A 24,432-nucleotide genomic window follows, 5' to 3' on the forward strand; every position below is an offset into this window, starting at 1 on the left:
TCTGTGCTGACAGCTCAGAGCTTGGATCCTGCTTCAGATTCTGTGTCTCCCTCTCTCTCTCTGCCCCTCCCCCACCCCCCTCATACTCTGTCTCTCTCTCAAAAATAAAATAAACAGTAAAAAAATGGAAAATATTTTTCTTAGAGAGTTGTATTTAGAGCTCCTTATTTTATTCTCTCATCATAAAGGGACAATGGAGCTTCTAAAGTTCAGTGACGAATTTTCACTTAACCATCCTGAAAATACTACAGTGGGAAATTCAGAATCAGGAAATTATTAAAATATTTGGTAAATCCCTAAGAACTACTTGACAATAGTTTAAAATTGTAAAGTTTCAGCTTCAGATCTGTGTGGAAGGTAAAAACAGAGACATTACAAAAATATTTGAAAGGCTATCTCACTCTTTTTATTCTGTCACTGTCTATGGTCATCTGATTTCAATAGTGATTTGGGGCTATTCCAAATATAGGTATTAAACAGACTTTAAAATGCTGTGAAGGCACATAAGATTTGCATTCTACATCTTAGATGTGCATAAGAGGAACAGAGACTAATATTAAGGGTTATTATGTGCTGTCAACTTGCTACCATTTTTGCATGCATTAACTTGCCCCCGATGACAGAACTAATAGGAGCAGAGCTAGGACACGAATCCAAGACTGTGTGATTGATTCCACAATCCACCCCCACTACCACACAATCCTACCTCTCTCCATCTTGTTATGTTATGTATGTGGACATATGATTTCTCAGTGACTGTTATATTGAATATAGGATTTCTCAATGTCTGATTTTTATATTGATACACATTCACAGCTAAGTTACTGTGAAATGTTTCACAGCATAAGGAAAATGAAACTGTACAATGCGCCATCTTTTACAAAATGTGAAACCGAGAGAAGCCTGTACAGATTTGTGTCTTCTCAGAGGTATGGGATAACCACCTCGGCTACTGTGTGCTCACCCTGCTCAGCAAGTTTCAGAAGCCAAACTCCAGGGGCTTGAGAGTGTCTTAAGAACGCAAACAGACATCACCAGTAAGAGGCCCACACTGGCCTCCACCAAAGATACTGTACATCGCACATTAGGTACGTACGGCACCTCTGAGCCAGACATTTCTTTGGCATGCTCTTTAACTTCTTACCTCATATCCGTGTTCCGTCTTAGGAACAGAAATTTTTGAAACAGTAAAGTGAGGGCTTGCTGTGCGGGGGCGTTTATCCACATGGACTAATCTTTCAGTTGTTAGATCTGTAGTTTTCTTGATCTGCATTGAAATGAGACTCAATGACACCACTGTCCACCAGACGACCACAGCAGTTAAAATTGCTTTCCCATAAATAGGGTAAAAATCTAGGGGTACAGACTCACCTGTGATGAAATGTGCATTCCCATTTGATCAGTAGTTGTGATATGAGTCTCAGAAGGAGCTTGGATCACTCTAGGCTTGACTGCTTTAGGGACAACGTGGGGTTCCGAGGCTGGACGCTGGGGACGCTCAGCAACCTTTGTGGCGGAAATGTGCTCCTTATAGCCATACTCCAAAGTGGTCTGCTGAGTGTACGATTCTTTAGGACGCTCAGGCTCCCTGGGCTCTCTGACACGGGCCTGGTCCACCGCAGCAACAACCGTTGCTACAGCTTCCGCCTTTTTCCCAACGTCCACCTGGAGACAAGGTTTCTGGAATTAATACACAGTAACACCAAGTCAAGCTGGGACATGTTCTCCAAGGATAGTCATTAGGAACAGACAAATGCCTAAAGGTGTGGTAGGCAGATGGCACCTGTGTTATATGGCTGTTAATGTCTCCAGAAATGTAACTCGCAGATGCATTTAGGAACTTATTTCATTGATTATTATAATGTAATGGACATCTAGTTAGATACACTCTATATACACCTGTTTAATTAGACAAGACATTAAATCACACAGACACCACATGGGACAACACAGTATGGATACAAAATAGTAAGGAGATTTTGAGTTTTTCTAGGATTTTGTCTGAGACAGTTAATTAGCACTTGGGAAATCAGAATTTGAGGGATGGTTATCTTCATTAATTATTTTTATTAGCCTGTCAATCATTTAGTCTAGTGTTGTTGCAAAGACAGTAATGATAAAAATACACTCAAAACCATCATAGACCCATCCAGAAAAATCAGTTGCTACAGAGTTGTACGATTGCATGCAAATCTGAGATAATATGAAAGCTCATGGAACATAGGGAGCATATTAATTTTCTTATGATTCCCTAGGGATAAGAATTTTTAATCTATTAGGAAATATCTTTCTTAAAAAACACAAGTGAAGAGACTGTGATTAAAATGAAAGTGTTAATCATATTTGGATTCAAGAGAACCACCTTTTGCAGTAAAGTTCAATTTGCTTTGGTTATGACTGGGAGATAAGTGCAGAAAAAACCAGAAATGTTGTTTTCTCATTTCCATGAATCTGATTAACATAAATGAAAACAGTCTGCAGAGGTGTTTCTCTTTTAAAGAAAGAAAACTAGCTGATATGCCTTACAAATTAGGAGTCTATGCAATGCTTGGAAATAGCAAATCCTAAAAATCACATCGCTGTGTCCATCACTGCTCTTTAAAAGTAATGCTGGAATAGTTTATTAATGTCCATTTTTCTTTTCTGCTGCCGTGAAAAGAATCCAGATCACAGCTGAAATATTCTTCAAGGATGCTACCTGTGTATCTGTTAAAATTGTTCTCTCAATCATTTAAGATAGAAATGAGGGTTTTTTTTTTTTTTCTGAGATGAAATTGGGCCTTTAGCGATCAAGGGCTTCATTCAGTGCCTCCTTCCAGTAAGCCACAAACACCCTAATATGCCTTGAAGGATTGCAAACGCCATTTTCACTTTACCATTGCATCTTAGAAGAAGCTGTAAAATATACGTGAGGCTTAGGTGTGGTTTCATCTGGCCTTCTTTTTTAAAACATAGGCCATTAGTTGATTTTAATTTTACAGATGCTTCAAAATGTTATCTGTCTCTGACAGATAACAGAAATATATTTAACATCTATCATGTATATTTAATGTAGACTAAAGATTCAAATGAGATATAATGTAAATGTAATAATTCTATAAAGTGGTATCTTAAGTATATATACACTTTCAATGTATATGAAGTCTGATATGCCATTCTACATATGTGTGTGTACACACATTTAAGATAGATCACTTTGTTTGTAAAGTGACGTTTATATTATATCTCATTTGAATCTTTCAACCAGTCTATGAGGTAATCAGGTTGAGTTTTAGTTTTATTTTGACAATGAGAAAACTCAGGCTCAAAGAAATGATCATTTGCCGACCAAAATGTACAAATACGCAAATCTTGTTCTGAATTTAAAACTTATGCAAAAAAAAAAAAAAAGAATCTTGATTATGGGTAGGATATTTCAAATTGGGGGAGCATCTACGTATTTTTCCCTGAGTTAATGCATATCAAGTCCATATACAGCTATTGTTTCATAGACAACCACAGGCGTGTTTACTTTGGTTCAATTTACTTGTCCTCTACGCTGGTACCACTTTTACTTCTTAGTGGACTCTAATCTCTCTCATATTTTTGGAACCTAGATCAGCAGGAAGAAGAATTGGAGTAGGAGACCCCAATTCAGACCAGTTAAACACTGAGAACTAATTTAGGCAAGGCAGAGTGTTACCTAATCTGCCTCTTCACATCTAGAAATGCTAACTGTTGCACTGGAGGAACTGGACAGGGTCTAATCAGCTCTAATGTTTATTGACCACTTCAGCGATTAAATGAAACACTAGGAACACAACGACTCATGCTGGATGAAAAGTTATGGGTGCTGGTGATAAAATGGGATGAAGCAATGCTTTTCACCTCCACAGCATCAGTTTTCATCTCCTCATGAAAAAGATGGATTTGTTCTTGCTTAATAGCAAATCCTTCTCTAGTCCTTGGCAGTGTGGCTGGTTCAGTAGATTTTGCAGTGGTAACTACTACTTTGGGTACAGATATTTTCTCAGCTTCCATTCTTAGCTAATTTTTAACAACAAAAATAAGACAGTCAAATTTATGTGATTCAGAACAAACAAAAATTTAAATACAATCTCTCATGAAGTATGTTACGTATTAGAATCTCCGTTACCAATGAGATTTCTGAAAGGCTGATATGCCAGTCAATATTCTACTTGGTTAAGTGTTTGGAAAGTTGACCTTCAATCATGCCTTAGGAGAAAACCCAAAAATGTAGAGACAGAAAACAACACTGAGAGAAATATAGACAGGACTCAGCCATGACACTAAAGAAATTGAGTTGCTCATTTCCAAATACTATATTGACAACAAGGAATAAAATTAGGTAAATAGCTTATTTGGGGTAAATGACAGAATCATAGGAAGTTGGTTAATTCATGGAGATTCATAACTACAAATAAATGCTACAAATAAAGTTTTTCATGGCTAATGTGCATTCTAGTTGGAGGATTCCTTCTCTAGACTTGATACTGCATCTTGTTAGCATTAGCAGTAGTATGGCGGGCTTTATAATTTTCTCATCTGGTATTTACAGAAAGAAAAAAAGATAACCTTTCACCTGAAAAAACTGATGGGTGATTTCCTGAAATAAGTCCATACTTTACGAAGTAATATATTGAATTCACGACCCCTCAAACCACACATATTCATGACAGTAAGTAAGATTCATCACTTACTCATACTTTTTTCTTTAATATTCACAGGATATCTTAAAATCAGCCTGCATGCAATTGTAATCAACTTCCAGAGAACTTATAGATGTTAATAATAAAAAACATGGAAAATAATAGTGAGGAGATCAGTGGGAGAGGAATATGTAGTAATATTAACAATAATAATTTGGTTTTTTAGTTTCCAATTGTTTAATCATCTAAACAATGAATTCGGTTAATAGTGTCTCATACAGAAGAAATTCTTGAGATTGGGTATTAATGTATTATCAAAGAGGGGACTTCACACTTGGAATAGCAAGCGTCACCTTTCCATGAGTAACTTGGATTTGTTCTTGTCTACTGGCCACTCCTTCTCTAGTTCTCAGTATTGTTTCTTGTTCTTGGGCTTTACCAGTAGCAACTGCTATTGTAGATAAGGCAGTTTTCTCAGCTTCCTTTTTCATCTGATTATTACAGTAAAATCAAAGTGTCAATTGCACAGGGCTTTAGACACACACATGGTATGACCCTTCCCCCCTCCCCCAGTGGGGATGCAAGATGAAGTTATTCGGGGTTAACTACACAAAAGAAGTTACTTGACCATGTTTGCATATATGGACTGGAGTCACAAAACTTAGAAATGTTAAATAAAAAAACCCACAAAAATATCTCCATTTGATTCTATATATTGCTTTTTAAGAATCAGGCTAAAAATGCTAACTTTCATGCAAAGAATAATGGTGGAATAAAATGAGTTGTCAATGTTACAGATGGATGAAAATCAAATGTACAGATAAAATTAATGGTAAGCAGTCACACATTTACCATTTTGCGTTTAGTCTGGGATTCAGAAAGGAAAATACAGACTACCAATTCATAGAACATTGTAGTTAATGGTTTACTAGAAATTAGTTTAAAGATAAATTTTTCCCATCTCAAATATCTGTATTCACCTTTTCCTGAGTTATTTGAACTTGCTCTCTTTTGGTAGTGATGCCTTCTCTAGTTCTTGAAACTACATCTTGTTCTTTGATTTTGGGTGTGGCAACTATGACTTTAGGCACCACTGTTTTCCTAGTTTCTTTCATTATCTGGTCATATGATAAAAAGAAAGGTGAGAAAATGGTCATTAAATTTCATAGAGCCTCTAATAAAAGAACCTGAAGTCAAAACTGAGAAAGGAAGCAAATGTCTTCCTGTTCCCGGACATTTTCATCATGCTTAAACACATAATGTGAGTTACTTTGATCTTCCTTACTGTTTTATTACATAACAATATCAAAATGAGTGCAGTCTAAAAGAAAAACTTGTGATCAGCAACAAAAGAAAAAAGGATGCATTTCTCTTTCCCACATTTGTCTTACTATAATCCACGAGAAATTCCATTAGAGTCAAAAGCAACACATACTTTTACATTTTATCAATTGACTTGAAAACTGGAATCTACGGCAATAGGAACATATTAAAGTGAACTATCATATCATATCATGTTAGTAACAACCCCAAGAAAGTTTGAAAGTTAGGAATGAAAAGTGGCAGTGAAAGCTGGAGAGGTGGCAAAGGGTTTGTGACAGATTCTGAGGGAGTTTTCTATTTGAGCTATAAACAGAGGGGGTGAAAAAGTGATGATTAAGACCCATGATGACAATGGAGGCAGCCTGCACATGAAGTGATGAAGAGTGAATTTCACACCAGCAGGAAGTCATCACCTTTTCATGAGTCATGTGCATTTGATCATGTTGTGTGGCAACTTCTTCTTGAGCTCCCAGGATTGTTTCTAGTTTTGTGGACTCTGCAGTGGCAACTACCACCATGGATGCGGCAGCTGTCACAGCTTTCTGTTTTATCTGATTTTCAGAGTAAAATAAGGGTTTGAGTTTCAACAGGCACAAAAGAAATGGCAAGATACCCTCGCAACATCAGAAGAATACAAAATGTTTAGCGCTGAGAAAGAATCACATTTCCATTTTAAGGGCCAACACTTAATGGTTTAAAACACAGACTTTTGTTTTCCTGAAAAATAGTCTATAGGCTTCTTTTCTGCCCACCTGCTCCTTAGCAGATTGTCCTAGAAACTGAAAAGTTCTCATCTCTGACACATGTTGACACTCTAGGACACCCAATGAGTGGCCACGAGCAAATGGCTGGAAAACTACGGTCAGGCTGAACTTGCCAGTAAGTGGCATCGCAATGGCAACAGGCATTTCTATGCTCTTGATTATGCCAAGTAGAGTTCTTGGGCATTCAAAGTCTCTCACTCACTATAAGGGGATGGAAATTCATTCAATAGCCTCTGGCCAGCCTCCAAAGTGTATAATGTTCTCAGCTAGACCTTTGTAAAAAGTAGCTCTGGGATCAGCAAAGAACTTGAGATCAAGATAGGTGAGTGCAGGCACCCTCCTGAACATGAAAGAATTGAAAATAGATGCTTCTTTCCTGACACGTTAAGGTTTGATGTCACATGTGGGAGAAAAGTGGACTTTAGTGACACAGGCTGTTCTCACGTGGCTGTATGGCACAAAAGCAGCAAACGCTTTAAAGCATTTTCTTGAAGAAGTACCAGTCAACCCTGATGTCCAACATTTCCTTACTCTCCCTTGATATTTACATGGGAGTGTTCGTGGCTGGTGTGTGTGTGTACACAACATGTCTTACAACCTAAGCGACTGAGGGCTCAGGCTATGCATTAAAAAACTGTACTGGGGGTAACTTGATTGGGGTGATATCTATCTTACGCTTAAATATGCGCCAGAGGGATGCCTGGGTGACTTGGTTGGTTAAGCATCAGACTTTGGCTCAAGTCATGATCTCATGGTTTGTGAATTTGAGCCCCGCATCCGCATCAGGTTTGCTGTTGTCAGCACGGAGCCTGCTTTAGATCCTCTGTCCCCTTCTCTCTCTGTCCCTCCCCATTTGAACTCTCTCTCTCTCTCTCAAAAAATAAACATTTCAAATAAGTAAATAAATAGTTATGCCCTAGAAATGTCATAGATGTACCCCCAAACTGTTCTAATAGACAATCTCCCCAAAATGGATCAATTGAGTGAAAAACTGCAATGAAAACAGAATTTCCACCATGAAAGAGTTTCCGTACTAGACAGAGAAACAACAAAAAGAAATACACACACAGGACTCCTCCATTTAGAGTTTCTGGTCATAGGGCACAGGCAGCTGGCTAGAATGCATTATTTGCCCATGAATTACAATGTAATGACAAAACTGGACTTACTGTTTCTTGAGTTACTTGTTTTTGTTCTTGCTTTGTAGTAATTTGTCCAGTTACTCTAGTTTCTTGTTCTTTGGCTTTGGTTGTAGAAATTACTACTTTTGGTACAAACGCTTTTTCAGTTTCTTTTCTTATCTGAAATCAATGATCAGAACAAACACTTATTGTCTCCTGATCTCGAATGGAAGTGACATAATGTTTATTAAATAGAACAAAATAGAAATTTGAAGAAAGGAGTAAAATCTTCTTTTTCTGGACCGATCACTAAATAAATTATCTTATTTGCCTTAATAGGACCACACTCCTTCTCTGCCTCAACCATAATTTATGCTGCTGAGGGGAAAAAAGGTTGACTTCAACACCATTATCTGAATTGGAGAATTGTCTTCTTTGAAAAGACTTTCAATTTTTACTAATGGATATATGGCAATACTATTCTATGCCACTTCTGTGGTCTAAAGGTTGATTTTAAAGAATAGGATATTAGAATGGAAGGCCTTAGAATTTGTCCGACCCTTTTATTTTATATGTGAGAAATCAAGTATGGACAATTTATAATCTGCATTCATATGTTATTTTTGCTTTGAAAACTTTCTTAATTATGATGGTTTGGAATATACCAAGACTTACTTTTCTAAAACTGAGACATTACAGGGAGACAGTTTTACACATATCTCGGGCAAGATGTTTTCCAAATCCTTAACCTTCCAAAGGAGGCTGTTTGGATCTGGATGCCTAAGGTATGTGTGTGGGAGCGGGGAAGCAGTTTTCCCCTTTTGCCTCTTTGCCATTCTCAGACATTATCCCTGACGTTCAGGATCTCAGGGTTTAAAGGAGACGTGAAAGTTCATCTTCACAAGGTGCCCAGGTGGCTCAGCTGATTAAGTGTCTGACTCTTGATTTCAGCTTGGGTCATGAGCTCACAGTTTGTGAGTTCCAGCCCTGCATAGGGCTCTGTGCTGACAATGTGGAACCTGCTTGGGTTCTCTCTCTCTCTCTCTCTCTCTCTCTCTCTCTCTCTGCCCCTCCCTACTCATGCTGTCTCTCTCTTTCTCAAAATAAATGAATAAATAAGCTTTAAAGGAAAAAAAAAAAAAAAAGAAAGTCATCTTCTCAAACCACCCAGCTGGCTCCACTGGCCGAAAGCCTTACCAATTGTTTTTTTTAAAAAAATGTATTTTCACCTGTTCATGAGTTACGTGCACCTGCTCTTGTTTTGTCGTAATTACTTCTCTGGTTCTTGATTTTAATTCTTGCTCCTTGGCTTTATCGGCAGCCACTACTACCTTAGTTACAGCAGTCTTCTTCTCTGCCTCCTTTTTAATCTGAGTTTCAGAAGAGAAAGGAAGGAAATAGTTTCATGCACCTTGTATAAAAGCTTACAATAATAAATCAGGATAAAGACATAAACGTCACACAAGAGAGGATAAGGAGGAAAGCTAGAGTGATTTTAAACTATATAAAAAAAATCTATTCAAATAGGAGGTGGGAAATTATCCTCGATTTATAACACTTTTCAGCCATGAATCACATGTCACATTTGAGGTAAGTAAAAGCAAAGGTCTCTTGGGGAGGCTTAGAGAAAGGTAATGTTTGCCCTGCAATAGTGGTTTCTGTGCCTGGCTCTGCAGCTGAACTCTGGATTGACGGGTCTAGAACTAGAGAAATGAATGCGCACACCTCTTTGTTCGGCTAACTTTTTGGGCCACGCTTTGCCTGTCTTGACCCAGGACCACTTTGATACTTTGAATTCCTTCTCTGGCCTCCTGTACTAACTCTCTGATGGCTAACTCTTGTGTGTTTTCCTGCCGGACACGGACCAGGTACGTCAGGTAACTTCTCTCTTGAACACCCTGGGTATCTCAGGCCATCCGTTGCTCAGAGTGTCCTAGAAACCCGGGCCACATTGGGCTCAGGGCTGTCCTCAAAATGACTGGAGCACTGGTTTGCCATGGGATCGCTGCATGCAAAGCTCGTTCTGGCTGGCCACATGCATACCTGTTCTTGAGCAGGTTGGATGTGCGTGGCAGTCGTGGTTGTCCTCTGAGCAGTCTGCTCTACAGCGCTGATGACTGGTTCTCTCACTCTGGCCATATCAACAGCAGCAACGACGGTCGCAACAGCTGCACTTTTGTCAGTTTCTTGTTTCACCTGGATTGGAAATGACCAAGTCCCTTTTTAAAATGACACGCCCAGCAGCAAATACAAGAGTGCAATGGAAATGAGCTGCTCTAGTAAAGCATTCACGGGACAAGCATTTGTCATTGCCAAGAGATATAGGGCGTGTACCGTTAAACCCCGTATTTTATAAAAACCTGACAGATTAGAGCCTTCATCCCCATTAAAAATGATTTCACAAAGCACGAGCCAGATTTGGTCTTCAGTTTCTGTTATGTTCCCACATGCATATGCATTTCCCCTCCAACCTCCAGAGACGGGGCTTCGTAGCAGGGTTGTGGCTGGAGAAAGCAGCCGTGAAAGGAAACAGGACAGCTCTGACAGTACCTCTGCAGCACCAGTAGCCACAGCCCCGGCCGCGAACGCAGCACTGGCTGACACGCCGGCAGCAGCTCCCGCTCCTCCGCTGATGGTCACTTGCTCCTGGATCCCGTATCTCCCTTCCCATCTCTCTTCTGTTCTGATCTGGGTGGCGCTCGTCACCGTGGTTTCTCTCATCTCAGCCTCAGACGAAGCCACATAGCCCTCTTGCTTCCAAGGGGGAGGCACTTCGGGGCCTGTGGCCATGCTGGGTGTTGGAGTCTTCCGCATGAGTAATGGAGACTTAACAGATCGGATGGGAGACGTGGAGATCCTCCCGGCCGGAGACACGGACCTGAAAACCCAAGGACAGAGGTCAAGAATGCCAAGACGGAGAACTCCTCCTCGGGTCATCAGATTTGAATAATGGAAGGAAAATCTGGAAGTGTTTAAGGCAGAGTTTAAAAACCTGTGCCTCAATAACCGATTCAGAGGCTAACAATGTACTTGATTGAAAGTAATGTGTTTTAAATCTCAGTAAGCCTTAATCTTATCTTCTGTAACTCCGTAAGAGAATCAGACTGAATTCTAAACTAAAGAATTCTGTGCCCTGCCCCACCTTCTCACCATTTAAAAAAAGTCACTGCAGCAGGAGGTCTTGAAAGACAGCCAAAGAAAGGACATGGTGAATATGGTAATCATAGCTCTCAATTTCTTTGCACTCTGAATTCTGGTGAGTGAGGGCATGTCAGACAGGTGTTGAACAAAGAAAGGTGTCTGTAATCAAAATGCTTGTGCAATTAATTCTAGGCTAAATACGTTGCACCTTTTTTCCTGTCCTGCTGATTTCTCATGGCTTTCACATGCCCACAGACTCTGTGAAGCTCCAGGCCAGGAGGAAGCATTCTTGGTACTCGGCTTTACAGAGCTTTTTAGGGTGTAGGCTGTGCAATGCACTTTGAAAACTGCCATTCTGGTCAAAACGTGTTGTGAACTGCTCTTCTTAATTTTCTCTGTGTTTACCTTCAGGCTCATTTTGTTGGACTCTGGACTTCTTTTAACATCCATGTATCTACTGTGGTAACTGGCTATTTTGAAATCCAAGGATCCCACTGCGTTATTATTATTATTATTATTATTATTAAATTGATAAAGTGCTTCTTCCAAAATAGTTTTCATTGTTTTTTGTGTGTATATCCAAAGTGCAATAGCATCATTTGAAGAATCTAGGTGTAAATCCTGGCATTTACGGCCAAAAAAGACAGTCCCTGGTCTTCAGCAGTAATTCTAGGGGTTGACCAATTATTTTAAGATAGTTTTCATAATTTAATTCTTGATCAATTCTTAATTTTTCCCTCTAGGTGGCAGCATTGCCTTATCATTGAATTATAACTACTACCCATAGAAAAATGTTTATAAATGCTTTCTGGCATTAAATGAAATGACTATTCTAATTAAGGTTGAAGATACAGCTGATATCTGCTCTAAATTACAGAGTAACTTAATAGTACACTAAAATATTAAACAGTTTCATGAGGAAATGTTTAGTCATTTTCTTGAAGAAGGGTTTTTCTTGGTGAAAATCAATTTACATTTTATAAATGAAGTTGTAATCAACTAAAGGGAAACCCAGGGGGACATGTCCCTATTTTAAAAGTGACTGCCTTAGAAATATAACAAAGACCAGTTTAGAATAATGTAGGGTCTACACCAACTGATGAAAAGCAAAGTGACCTGTACTTCCAAGTTTCAACCTGTGCCTTACTCTTGCTGTTCACCATAAAGTGGGCTTATTTCAAAAAGAGTTAAAGACATGATTAGCAAGACTTGAGTGATTAGCAGCAGGCTGCAGGTAAGCCCATAACTGTGGAAAATCAATGTAATTTGTGTCATTATAGGAAAGTGCTTATTTTTGCTCTTACAACAAAAAGTCATCACCTGGTCACAGCTAGATACGTGTACCTTATTCAACAAAATATGTTTGCCTTACTCTACGACAAAAATCAAGATTAAACCATTAGGCATTTTAGGAAGGAGTCTATCTTGGATAACCATTATTTGCTCCACAAATTGCTATTTTTATTTCTTATTTGAAAGCAAATTTCAGGGACCAAGTAATGGGGATTGTTATTAATGAACTGCCAGAACTGCTAAGACAGTCAAAACGCTCCATGGAATCAGGAAAGCTCTGTAATTTTCAATGACCCTTAGGCTTGGATTAAAAATACAGTGAGGTTGTTATCTCCCCCAGATATTCACATTTGGCCTGTCTTGTGATTTCATGGTGTGCAAACTCAGAGCTAGCCTGAGACAGAACACTTTATTTATTCGATAGCCAGACATGTTTTTAAAACTCAGCTTTTTGTTCAAGGCTTCATATTAGTGTTTGTCAGAACCATTAATTTTCAAAGTGGCCAATATAATAAAATTTGGAAAATATCTAGCATTTTTCATATATTTGTTGGACATGTACATTGTCTCCTGTATGAAATGCTTGCCTTCTGTTCATTTTTTCCCATTTGTGTTGCTTATTTATTTCCTTTAAAAATTAATTTGTGGGGAGGGTGCCTGGGTGGCTCAGTCAGTTAAGTATCCAACTTTGGCTGAGGTCATGACCTCACCGTTCATGGGTTCCAGCCCCGCGTCGAGTCCGCACTGTCAGTGTGGAGCCTGCTGGGGATTCTCTCCCTCTTTCTCTGCCCCTCCCCCACTCACACTTTCTCTCAAAATAAATAAACTTAAAAAAATAATTTGTGGAAGCTTTTTAATGCATTTGGTACTTAGTCATTTGTCGTAAGTATTGCAAACATGCCCCCCCCTAGATCTACTGCTTGCATTTTGCTTCTATATGGGGTCTTATCGAACATCAACATATATAGTTGTTTAAGTTATGCACTGTTTCTGGCTTGTACCATTCATATTGTAGCTATAGTATATTTGATACAATACTTTTTTGGCAGAGGCAATGAAATATCTTGAGGAAGAGGCACTTCTAAAATATTTTCGCAAATGCACTGCTTGGCTTAGCAATGACCTTACTTTTGCCATACATACATTTTTATTTTTGTGTAATTGAATCTCTAAATCTATTTTTAAAAGCTCTCCCCTACAAATGTTTCCCCAAATACTCTCATTTTTTTTTAGTTTTTATTTTTTAATTTAGCTTTTTAGTCAGGCTGAGATTTATTTTGTACATGGTTTGAGGTAGAGATTAATATTTGTTTTCTTCCAAATGGATGGCTAATCAGGCCAGCACTCTTTTTTTTTTTTAATTTTTTTTTTAACGTTTATTTATTTTTGAGACAGAGACAGAGCATGAACGGGGGAGGGTCAGAGAGTGAGGGAGACACAGAATCCGAAGCAGGCTCCAGGCTCTGAGCCATCAGAGTTCACGGGGCTCGAACTCACGGACTGCGAGATCGTGACCTGAGCTGAAGTCGGACGCTTAACCGACTGCACCACCCAGGCGCCACAGGCCAGCACTCTTTATCAAGCAAAATACCCTTTCCCCCACTGACCTGAAAAGTCAGTTTGATTAAAAATGGAATTTCCAGATACTTGAATCTATTTCTAGATCTTTTGTTTTGCTTCCCTAATATGTTTTCTATTCATCTACCAATACCATACTGTTTTGATTTCAGTAACTCAAATAAGTTTGAAAATTTTTAGGTCAGCTATCTGGCTATTTTCCTTTTAAAATTTTTCTTGGCAGGGGAGTTTTCTCTACATTAAAAAAAGTCATAGGGGTGTCTAGGTGGCTCAGCTGGTTAAGTGCCCGACTCAGTTTTGGCTCAGGTCATGATCTCACGGTTGGTGAGTTCAAGCTCTGTGCTGACAGCATGGAGCCTGCTTGGGATTCTCTCTCTCTCTCTCTCTCTCTCTCTCTCTCTCTGCCCTCCCCTGCTCATGCTCTCTCTCAAAATAAATAAATAAATATGAAAAAAAAATTTAAATCATATAAATTGGCTAAGAACACTCTTCTAATTCACTCCAAACTGTGTACATTTTTCTGATCATTCTATTAAAAACTTCAGCAGGTTAGGCCAAGTTCCAAAGTTTCAAATTTGTTATGGATAATTTACACTTGATTATATAATTTCTGAGCCCTGATGATACATGCTCACTTTCTAAAATACCTCCATATTAACTAAGCATAGAAACCCATTTTATTTTCCACATAAAATGACATAAACATATGCACAATATTTAGAAGACTTTACTTATTACCAGAGCATAAGAACATTTGTATAATTATTTTCTATTTACAAGGAAACTTTAATTATCTCACTGGATCTTCACAACACACCTTGAGATCTTTCTTGTCGTGATTTTCTTTAATTTATAAATGGTATGACTAAGACCTTAAGCAAATTATTTAATTTCTTTGGCTCCACTCAACTTGCCTAACTATAAAATTAGGAATGATAATTCGTAGAGGTTGCTACGACTATTTAATGAGATAATATGTATAGAATGCCAACCAAATGTCTGATTGAGAGAAAGCGGTCAATATATAGTAGTGACTATGTCAGGTTGATTGAACATTGGGCTTCCAACCCTAAATTCTGTGCTCTTTTTATTTTGCTGCTTTCTCTTGGCCCCTAATGCAGATATTTGTTAAATGGAATACAAATAGGAATTCAGAAATGGGGTTTATAAAGTCTTCCAATTTACCTGTGGACAGTGAGGATTTGTGAAAATCGTATTCAGCACCTTTCGGCTTACCTCCTTTATCACGTGCTACGTTTTTTATTGCTTCCTTCTATTTCTCTTCTTGCTGGATGAAACCTAATTCAAAAATGCATAGTGACTTGCTCTCCTTTGAAAGGCTTTACCTGACAGGAGACGGGGTTGGTGCCCGCACATGTCTGACCGGGGAAGGAGAGTGTCTGATGGGCGATGGGGACTGCTGTCGAGCCAGCTGTGCTTTGGCAGCAATGGAGGGTGGTGTGGGAGACCTTGACTTTGGCTTAGGAGGGATCCTGGGAGGTGTTTTATGTGGCAGCTGTTGCCCAGCGGCACCATCTATGACCATCTCAACTGTTGCAATTGATCTGGCATCAAAGTGGGCTTCAATCTTCTGTAAAAGAAGAAAACAAAGCCCACGTTGAGGAGGAATAGTTGGTGAAGCCACAATCTGAAATCGGTTTGAAAACCGATAGTATAGAAAAGTACCTTTTCAATTCGGGTCTGTCTTGTTTCTGAAATCTGAGCAGTCGAAACAATTGTCTTTGTCTTTTTAGCGGGTACTACTTCTTCACCTGTCAGAAGGGAAAGACAGGTGTTTAGCAGGGCGACCCATTTCTAAAGAGATTATGTTAATTCTGTCTATGAAGTCAGTAACATTTTCTAGGTATCTTGATGGAGAAAAATGCATAAGGTTTTGGATTTTGCGTTAATATACATCAGGTTTTAAAATACAATATGTTCATTATTAGGTAAGAATTTACTTAGAACCGTATTTTTTCACATCCATTATTGGTCAACAATTTGAAAACACAGATGACTCAGCTGAGAGACTTTCTAGCTTCTAATGGGCTTAGTAAACACAGATTGCTTCAATGATTATGAGCTCCTGCTTGGAATCTCAGAGACTTTTCACCCGTGTTGAAAAGCCTGATTTTCTGCTGGCAGGATCCCCAAAGCCTTCGAGGGGAGCCAGGACGGCCTCTGGCTCCACTTCCTCCTAGATCAGCACTCTCTCCTCCCTGTTACTCAGTCTCCAGCACGCACCTTGAACCAGTAATTCGGCAGTGGAAGTAGCTCTTCCAACGCTATTGGTGGCATTTACTGAATAGGTCCCGGAGTCTTCGGGGTATGCTTCTGCAATCAGTAAGCTGTAGAGGTCGCCTTCTTGTGAAATTTGAAAATCAAGGGAGCTCTGGATTTCGGCTCCGTCCCGGTAGAACTTCACCACAGGTGTAGGGATTCCGGTCACTCTCACTTGGAGTCGCACTTGGCTTCCTTGTCTCACGGTCATGCTCTGCAGTCGTTGAACAAAGTTGGGTGGTGCTGTCTCTGCTGCAGGGGGAAGGGAGGAAAATCAGCATGGCAAGCCAGGGTGCTCCCAATAGGTTATTTTTAAACGATCACAGCTCCGTTTCCAAAATGAGGCGATGACTCTCTGAACCAAAGAACCTTGACTGTCCTTGAGCCCAGCTCATGCATATGACAGCGAAAAAGGAGCCAGAAGATGGCAGAAGGCAATCCCACAACCATATTTTATTGTATCCACTTTGTTTAGTTTGGCAGTTCTAGGCCACCACAATTTTTTTTTTTTTAAAGCCTAGATGTCATTACAACATTTTAAGAGAATATTTTGGACACATCTTCTCAACCTCACATCTAGCACTATATTAACATGTTAAAATAATTTCTGTATATTTCAGTAAGTTGCATTAAAATGAATCCCAATGGCTGTGATAAGTGTACCCGTGACTTATAGAATCATTAAATTTTAATTTAATGTTAAAAATCCTAAATTATCTCCAAATTGATTAGTATTCAAATAACCCAAATATTTACTTGCATTTAAAATGTTAATCTAAATAGTGACATGATTTAATGTTAGTTAGGCTACAGAAAGGGGATTATTTGGTTAATTACACCGAAAGAAATTTTTAGGAATATGAAGAGAGAATGGGATTAATTTTGACATGTATTTGAGTAATAAACAACCTGTTACCCTGTGAATTTTCCATTTCTGAATTTTCCGGATAAATGTTAAAGTTCACACGCGATGTTCTTGATACACCTTGTGTTTAGATCAGTAACAGTCCTATACTTGAACATGCCGGCAGTATAGTTTATTGGATAATCATATATAATGTTCCATAGCTGGTTATGCAGGTACTGTTTCTAGCGTGTAAAGTAAGGCGATGTTTCATGTATTAATGTCTTACCAGGAAGTAAATGATGAAGGAAAATGACAGAGGCCAAGAAGAATAGTAGTAACTTTTCCGAGGTAACTGCATCATGCATTTGCCTTTTTCTTTGTAATGTCTACCGTGTACTATTATTAGAAATGGAAAGTAAGTGAAGCATTATTGAACTTTATAGTCGAGAGCAGTTTTCTTAAATGGGTGGTCTGTGAAGACTTGCCTCAGTATCATCTAGGAGCTTGTTAAAGCGTAAATTCTTGGTGATGTACCTGTTTCCTTAGTAGGCTTATAAACAAGGCTTTAAGCTTTTCCGCTTGCTCAGAAACATGGTTTTTAATATTTCCTTAATATATTCTTGAGTGTTTAACATGTGTATAGAGGAAATGTTCTCAGCCACTTTTGTGCTGTCTTTTGAGAGGAAAATTGAATTTTACATGGCAAACAACTTTGCTATCAATTGAGCCTCCTGGGCCCCTCTCTAGATTTTAGCCACATCTACTTGTCCCTCAGGAGCTCTTCCTGGACCTCCTTTCCCGTGTGCTGGAGAGGCCCTGGGGGCAGAGCAGAGGACAGATGCGTCCCCTCCAGCCTACCTGTCACGAGAAGCTCAGCAGTACTAGTCGCTTGTCCAGATCCATTGGTGGCTCTCAGGGAGTATCTTCCACTGTTGGCTTTAGTCACGGCGGGGATCGTCAGTCTAGCGCGGCCATCGCTAAAGGAGATCTGCACGCCGGGCAGAGTGGAAGTGGAAATTGCCTGGCCATCCCTAAACCAGCTCACCTCAGGAACTGGGAAACCTGGAGCACAAATACAATTCATCTTTATGTTGGAATGGGGCTCTGCAATGTCCTCTGCTCTGTGCTGCTGTGTTCACCATCTTGTCCTAATGGTATGAGCTCCCCAGAGTGTAAGGCCATTTAATGATGAGGAAAACCTGACAGCCACATGATGAAAGGGTCAACTTGCAGACAACGAGGAGGTCTGTGGGTTCATGTAGAGGTCAATACCTTCATTTAATAGGGAAGGAGACTGAGACCAAAAGAGGCTCAGTGATTTTTCCAAGGTCCCTCGGTCAGCAGTGGCACATGGACGATTAGAATCTCCAGCTCCTGCCCCCCTGTCCCAGGTTCTCCCTGATGCAATTTAATGGATGGCATTAAAATCATGAAAGGGATTTATAGAAGTGCAGAGCCAAGGAAACTTTGAAATAAAAAGTGACTGTTGTCCTCTTCAAAAACAAAGAGCAAAAGCAGCAAAGGGTCCGAAAGCACTGCCTAGCAAGCACGAGAGGTCAAGCCCGTCAGTGTCCGCCCTCTGTGGTTGCAGGGACACTGTCTCCTCGAACTCTCCTGCCTTTCAAATGTGTAATCAGCAAAAAACGCCAAAGTGCAGAGAGAGGCGGGTTCTCATATAAATGACACAAAGCCAAAACTAGTCTTACAGAACAACATGTATACTTGGAGTTGCAGGTCGAGAAGGCAAATTGTCTTCAATTGTCACAAATTGTGGAGCTAAGAACCACGTGTACGTGGTTTGATATTTTAAGGATAGTAACATTCTGTACATTCAGAAGGCATGAGGCAAATTCAGAGCATGGTTTATTTTATTTTATATTAAACTGTGAGGTGGAGAAAATCAAGAGAACATTTGTTTCATTGTCCTTACGTGAACCCATCTCCCACCATGACCAAGGGAATAGTTTATTTGCCTAATTCATGAATATCAAGTATCTTCAGTGCTGTTTTCCTGAGAATTTATTAGCACGGAGTGTGAAGGAATAAGAGGCTATGGGGAAGCAAGATCCCACTAACTTCATAAACAGGCAAAATTCCCACTGAAGCCAATTGTGTTCAGCTCAGTTCAAAAGTTACTGAGCGTTACAAGGTAAATAAATGTATTATTGTAAAGTCAGAGTTTATCATGCGTGATGAGAAGAATGGAGTTGGTCTCTATATGCATACACAATGGAAAATGAAGAATGACTATAGGATATTTGTGCAGTGTAAAGGTCTTATCCAGTTAGGAAGAAAATTGCTACATAAAATAGAAAAAATGAAAGGAAAAAGAAAGGAAAAGGAAATCTTATTTTATATCTTTATTATAAGCAAAAAAATATAAAAAGAGGGATAGTGCACCATGGAGGTGCATCAAGCTTGATTTTTAATCAATCCATATAATTTTATAGGACCAGTTACGATACTGCAGACAATATTGATTAAATAATTTTGAAATTATTTACAATGTAGTTTGTAGATTGCCCTCATTTTTTTTCAGAAGACAGTAAGTCCCAGAAATCATGCATTTTTTGGAACCACCTCTAATATGAGTTATGAAGAAGAAAAAGGGGGGAAAACCAGAAGAACTTTCTTTTAAATAAAATTCTAAAGTCAATGTTTATTTCTCTTTAATATATAGACCAGGGTGGCATATACTATTTTTTGTTGTCATTTCCAAAAGATTGGAAAACCTTTTAATTCAGTAGAATCACTTAATAAAGATTGAATATACAAGAATAAAATAATTAGGAGTTAGTGCAACACTGAAAGTTTTCTGCTTCTTGTAAAGTCCAATGTATTGTTATTTCCCATTGTCTGGCACAGAGCAGTCAGCCCCAGGCTACTTGCCCCACAGCTCCATGGCTGGCCCCCTACTGGGCTTCAGTTCTTGGCTTTCAGTCTGGCTCTGCAGCTGAACCCAAATATAGAATGACCAAATTTGGTTGTACTTAGCTGCTGGATTCTGACAGCAATTTTAATCCAATGCTAATTATTTTGCTCTGTGGAATTATAAATATGAATAAAACATTTTTAAGCCATTATATTGTCAGATTTTGTCAGTACTCTGTGAACGGTATACCCTTATAATGGCCCTCCATACAGTTGGACCAATTTTACAAAGTGGAAACATGGCTTAAACTTGGTGTCAGGTCATACAGCCAAGTTAAGGTACTGGGGAGAAGATGGACAAAAGGAAAGTGTGAAGGCGTGAGCTTACCACTAATGTGAGCCTCAAAGGTTGCGGTACTACCCTCCAGTACCACAACGCTTTGTAACGGCTGCTTAAACGTCGGTGCTTGAGTGGTCATCTTTTTAGGCACTCTGAAAAGGAACAGAAAATAAATTAGAATGTCACAGCTAAGGGCCACTCTGGAGCTACTTTGTAATGGCAGAGACACACATTTTCAAAGAGATTGCTCGTTAGGTCGTCTGTGGGCCTAGAGTGATGGGTAGGCCTTCTCCTTTGTGGCTTGAATTTGAACATGGGCCCCTGTCTGAATTGACCTGAAGCTAACAGAGTAAGAAGTCTAAAGAGAAATGGAAAAAAATTCAGGAGAGCAGAGCAAGGAGTGTCCTCTAGTGGTCAAAGAGGGAAATTCAGTCTTACCAAACGTGGGACACCAAGGTGTGAGAAAGAGGGAAAGTTGGAATTTGTGGGGGTAGAGAAGAACAATAAAAGATGTGTGGAAAGAATAGGATGAATCTTTGCATCAGTTCAATGGTTGAGAGACAATAATTAAAAAAAAATTCCTTCCTCCCAATATCTTTCACTCACTATATCTCCATTTATAAAGTTGACATAGTTTCAGGCAGTATTACTTCAGGAAATCTTGGTGTCTACTTAAAATAGTCACCAACACTAAAAATTTGAACTCTGCAATTCTTTCCTTACTTGGAAAGTTCTGGAAAGTCTTGTTAACTATGCAAACCTTTCACAGACAGCATATAGTGCAGTCTATTTCTAATATTTCTTCACATTGTAACTGCTCAATAAATGTTGCTACTGCTGAACTGCATAGGAACATTTAAACTCATGTGAGCAGGCCAACTTTTATACAGATCTGAAAGAAAAATACTGACTTGAGTACTTAATAAGGAACAAGGTACAAACCTGAAAAATGGAATGCTGATGTGAAGTGTAAACGAAGTTAAAAGCCCCATGCTTTCTTAACACGAATATTCAAAACCAAAGAAATGAATATGAAATTTGCAGCTAGGTCCTTTTTTAGTGGGAGAAAGTATTTTGTCCATCAGTTCCAGAGAGATTGTGAAGAATTTTCTGATGCGTAAATACCTTATATTCAATTGTCAGTTACTTCATTCCCGATTTTCACAAAATTCCCTGTTCACTACAACTTTATGGAAAAATAATTTTTCTAGAAAATTCTGTACCTTACTGTAACTTTTTATTCTTTAGTTAAAAGAAAATGAAACCAGAATTCTGAGCCAATAAAATTTACACTTGGAAAATTCAAATAATATCCCAAAGTTTTTGTGAATCTTTTGCCAAGAACTCCATATGGCATATTACATTGAGGACAAATAACTTTTTGTGTCTAACTTCCTCTGTTTACAACCTAGTGCATCTTCTAAAAATAGCTGTATTCTTTGACACCATTTATGTATTATATACCAATGTATTTACAGGAAATTATAATTAGTAATCTAAATCCAGGAAGATGGGAAGTCAAAATGTATTTAGATATTAAGTCTTTAAAATACTATTTCTTACCCTCAACACCAACATTTAGCTCATATCATATAACTTGCTTACGAACTAAATTAAAATGCATAATGAGATCCTGAGTCTTTTCTAAAACTATGATATAGCTTTCCCCCCAAATTTCTAAATATATTACAATTATCTTATCTAAATTGGCCTTTTATTCCTATTGGATAGGTAACTTTTGTTGTTTTAGCACTTGCTCTTGAAAGGCCTTTGTGTAATTGGGGCTGAAGGTATGCATCTAAAATGTCATGATCCCAAAATAAACTCTCCAGTGTTGACTGACAGCAGGCAAGTGTTTTGTCACTGTCCTGCAACTGATACCTCAGCAGTTGATTCCCTTAAAAAGTCATCAGGGTGTAGCTGATGCCACATGCATTTTATCAGAGCTATTCTTGGTGTGTCTCACTTTATCACTGAGTAATATAACCTTGAACACTCTCAACAGACAAAGAGTCTATAACAGAAACATTTCTATCACCATTTCTGACCTCAACTTTAACACTTTTAGAGTAGTAGGTGGATCTAAACAATTTGAATCATCGACTGTGCTGATATGCTACAGCGTTGAACTTTTTAAAGAAAATGGATTCAAATAATTGAAATTCAAATTCAAATAATTCAAATAACAGATCGGTAACAGCGACAAGCAGACAAACACTTCTGCGTCGGAACGTCTCATACATTAGAACAAAAATTCGAATTGGGAACAGAAATCAAGAAGGAAGGGATCTACTGTTAAAAAAAAAGAAGAAAAAAATTAAAGATGCTGCTCACCTGATTTCTCAAGAGTGCCCAAAAAGGGTGGGACTAAGCCCAAGGTTGCTTCTGAAACGACGTCCTATCTAGAGTTGGTTTTCTTGACCATCTCCGACATGAATCGGTGAGCCTCTAAACTTAAAAACAAAACTACACAGTCAAGACTGTGCAGTTTTGTTTTTCTATGCAATCCCTACACCCGAGGCGAGGCTGGGAATGCACGACTGCTCAAGAGCCAGGGCTGGGCTCTGCCCTTTTATTTACCAGATCTGCTGACAGCCCCACATCCCTAGGGCAGGCCCCTGGGTGATTGGCTGTCTTAGGAAAGCATGATGGGAGAGGGACCTATTTGGTGGTGTCACAGACCACCTGTTCTTCTGATTGGCAGTGCTAAATTTAGCATCTCAAAAGAGGCTTTACCAAGGAAATAGAAGTGTATTTAAAGAATAAGTATTGAGGCTGAGAGAAGAGCATTTGTTAACATCTGCAAACACTGATTTGAGACTTTGTGGCAATAGCAGGCATTTGTGGGCAGTTATATAAAATAGCCTTTTACCTGACGGGCCTGCTCTTGTGAGTCAGGCCCCGCTCCTCTTCCCTTCCCCCACACAACCAACCAAATGTACCTGTCAATCAAGACAGCAGATGAGGGAATCTATCTCATGCATTAGACTTCACCTTCTTTGAAGAATGAGTGCCTCTAAACTTTAGCATTGAGAGAGCTCATTTACACTATCTACATTCTCCAGAATCCACTTGTACTTTAGGAAGAATTAAGTCAATGTTAATGAGCTAAGTGTTTATACAGCCCTGCAAGACAGAATGTGGAATGACAAAATCTGAACTCTGCTTAGATTTAGTCTATGCAGTATAATGATTTCACTTTTTTTTTTTTCAGATTTCATATCTTTCTGGCATTAATATTTACAAATGTGCATGCACTGTTTCTTGACAAGTAGTGAACTCTTCTGTTTAAATCATCCATAGGGTTCTTTTTTCCAGACACATGAAAGCTGCTTTACTTATCTCTGGAGTTTGCTGTTACTAATGGGAAGTGGTTAGGAAATGATATAGTTGCTATTTTAGGACTGAATTTAATTTCAAGCAAGAGATATTTCAAATAGAAAAGAGCATACCAAAAGATCTTTATAATGGTTCAGCCAAGAGATTTGTAAAACTTCACTAAGAGGGAAGAAAATTGTCTTGTTGGTAATGGAGAAAGACTTTGTTTAATAAAATAGACAAAAATTTTAAAATTTAAGCTCAGTTTATTTGTGTTTTTAGTAAAAATGTTCTGGGTTGTGGAAGAACATGGCCATGCATCAGACTTTTCAACTTCTTGCATATTTCATACTTTATAACTATTTATGTCATGATTAATTTATTAACATTGAACAGTGCTAAACTATACTGGAAAACTAGTGTAGTACAATTATATACATAAGATGACACCATGTATTTACTTAAAAATCATCTCCTTTACTTCAGAGGTGATATCTGTATTGGTGGCATCATTTTTCCCTCTATTGACTCTACCTTCAATAATCCTGTTTGATTGACTTATTCAGAAACAACTAGTTTCATGTCGTATGTCTTAAAAAATATTCTCAAGAAGAGACTCATGTTACAGGCAAGCTGCCAGTCATAAAGCAAAGTAAGACTAGAAATGTGTGACCTCTCTGATTTGGGGTGTTCACAAATTGGCTATCTATTTAAAATGTGCTTGTGCACGTGTGTGTGTGTGTGTGGTGTGCATGTGTGTATATTTTTTAGGTTCATTTGATCTAATGTGAAGCATGTTAATGTCTTGTTATGTTTGTTGGAACCAAAGTCAAAGCCCTTTATTTCTTCTGGGAACTAGAGGGAATGAATGGGTGGAATCTTGAAGCTTGCGTCATCTGGTGCAAGC

General features: G+C 38.7%; 1 protein-coding gene across 1 annotated transcript in view; it reads right to left on the reverse strand.

The window, feature by feature from the left end:
• Positions 1-22,757, reverse strand: part of TTN (titin) — a 277,183-nt gene extending 254,426 nt beyond the window's left edge. Inside the window, 15 exon segments of the mRNA XM_032594445.1 lie at positions 1,145-1,267; positions 1,372-1,665; positions 5,003-5,140; positions 5,630-5,767; positions 6,386-6,523; positions 7,906-8,037; positions 9,087-9,227; positions 9,901-10,053; positions 10,408-10,735; positions 15,216-15,460; positions 15,556-15,641; positions 16,114-16,401; positions 17,855-18,058; positions 20,256-20,359; positions 22,542-22,757. Of these exon segments, the coding sequence (XP_032450336.1) occupies positions 1,145-1,267; positions 1,372-1,665; positions 5,003-5,140; positions 5,630-5,767; positions 6,386-6,523; positions 7,906-8,037; positions 9,087-9,227; positions 9,901-10,053; positions 10,408-10,735; positions 15,216-15,460; positions 15,556-15,641; positions 16,114-16,401; positions 17,855-18,058; positions 20,256-20,346 (2,499 nt within the window). The 5' untranslated portion in view covers positions 20,347-20,359; positions 22,542-22,757.
• Between the last annotated feature and the right edge of the window lie 1,675 nt (positions 22,758-24,432).

The sequence above is a fragment of the Lynx canadensis genome, chromosome C1 (genome assembly GCF_007474595.2).
Source record: "Lynx canadensis isolate LIC74 chromosome C1, mLynCan4.pri.v2, whole genome shotgun sequence".
NCBI classification, from domain to species: domain Eukaryota; kingdom Metazoa; phylum Chordata; class Mammalia; order Carnivora; family Felidae; genus Lynx; species Lynx canadensis.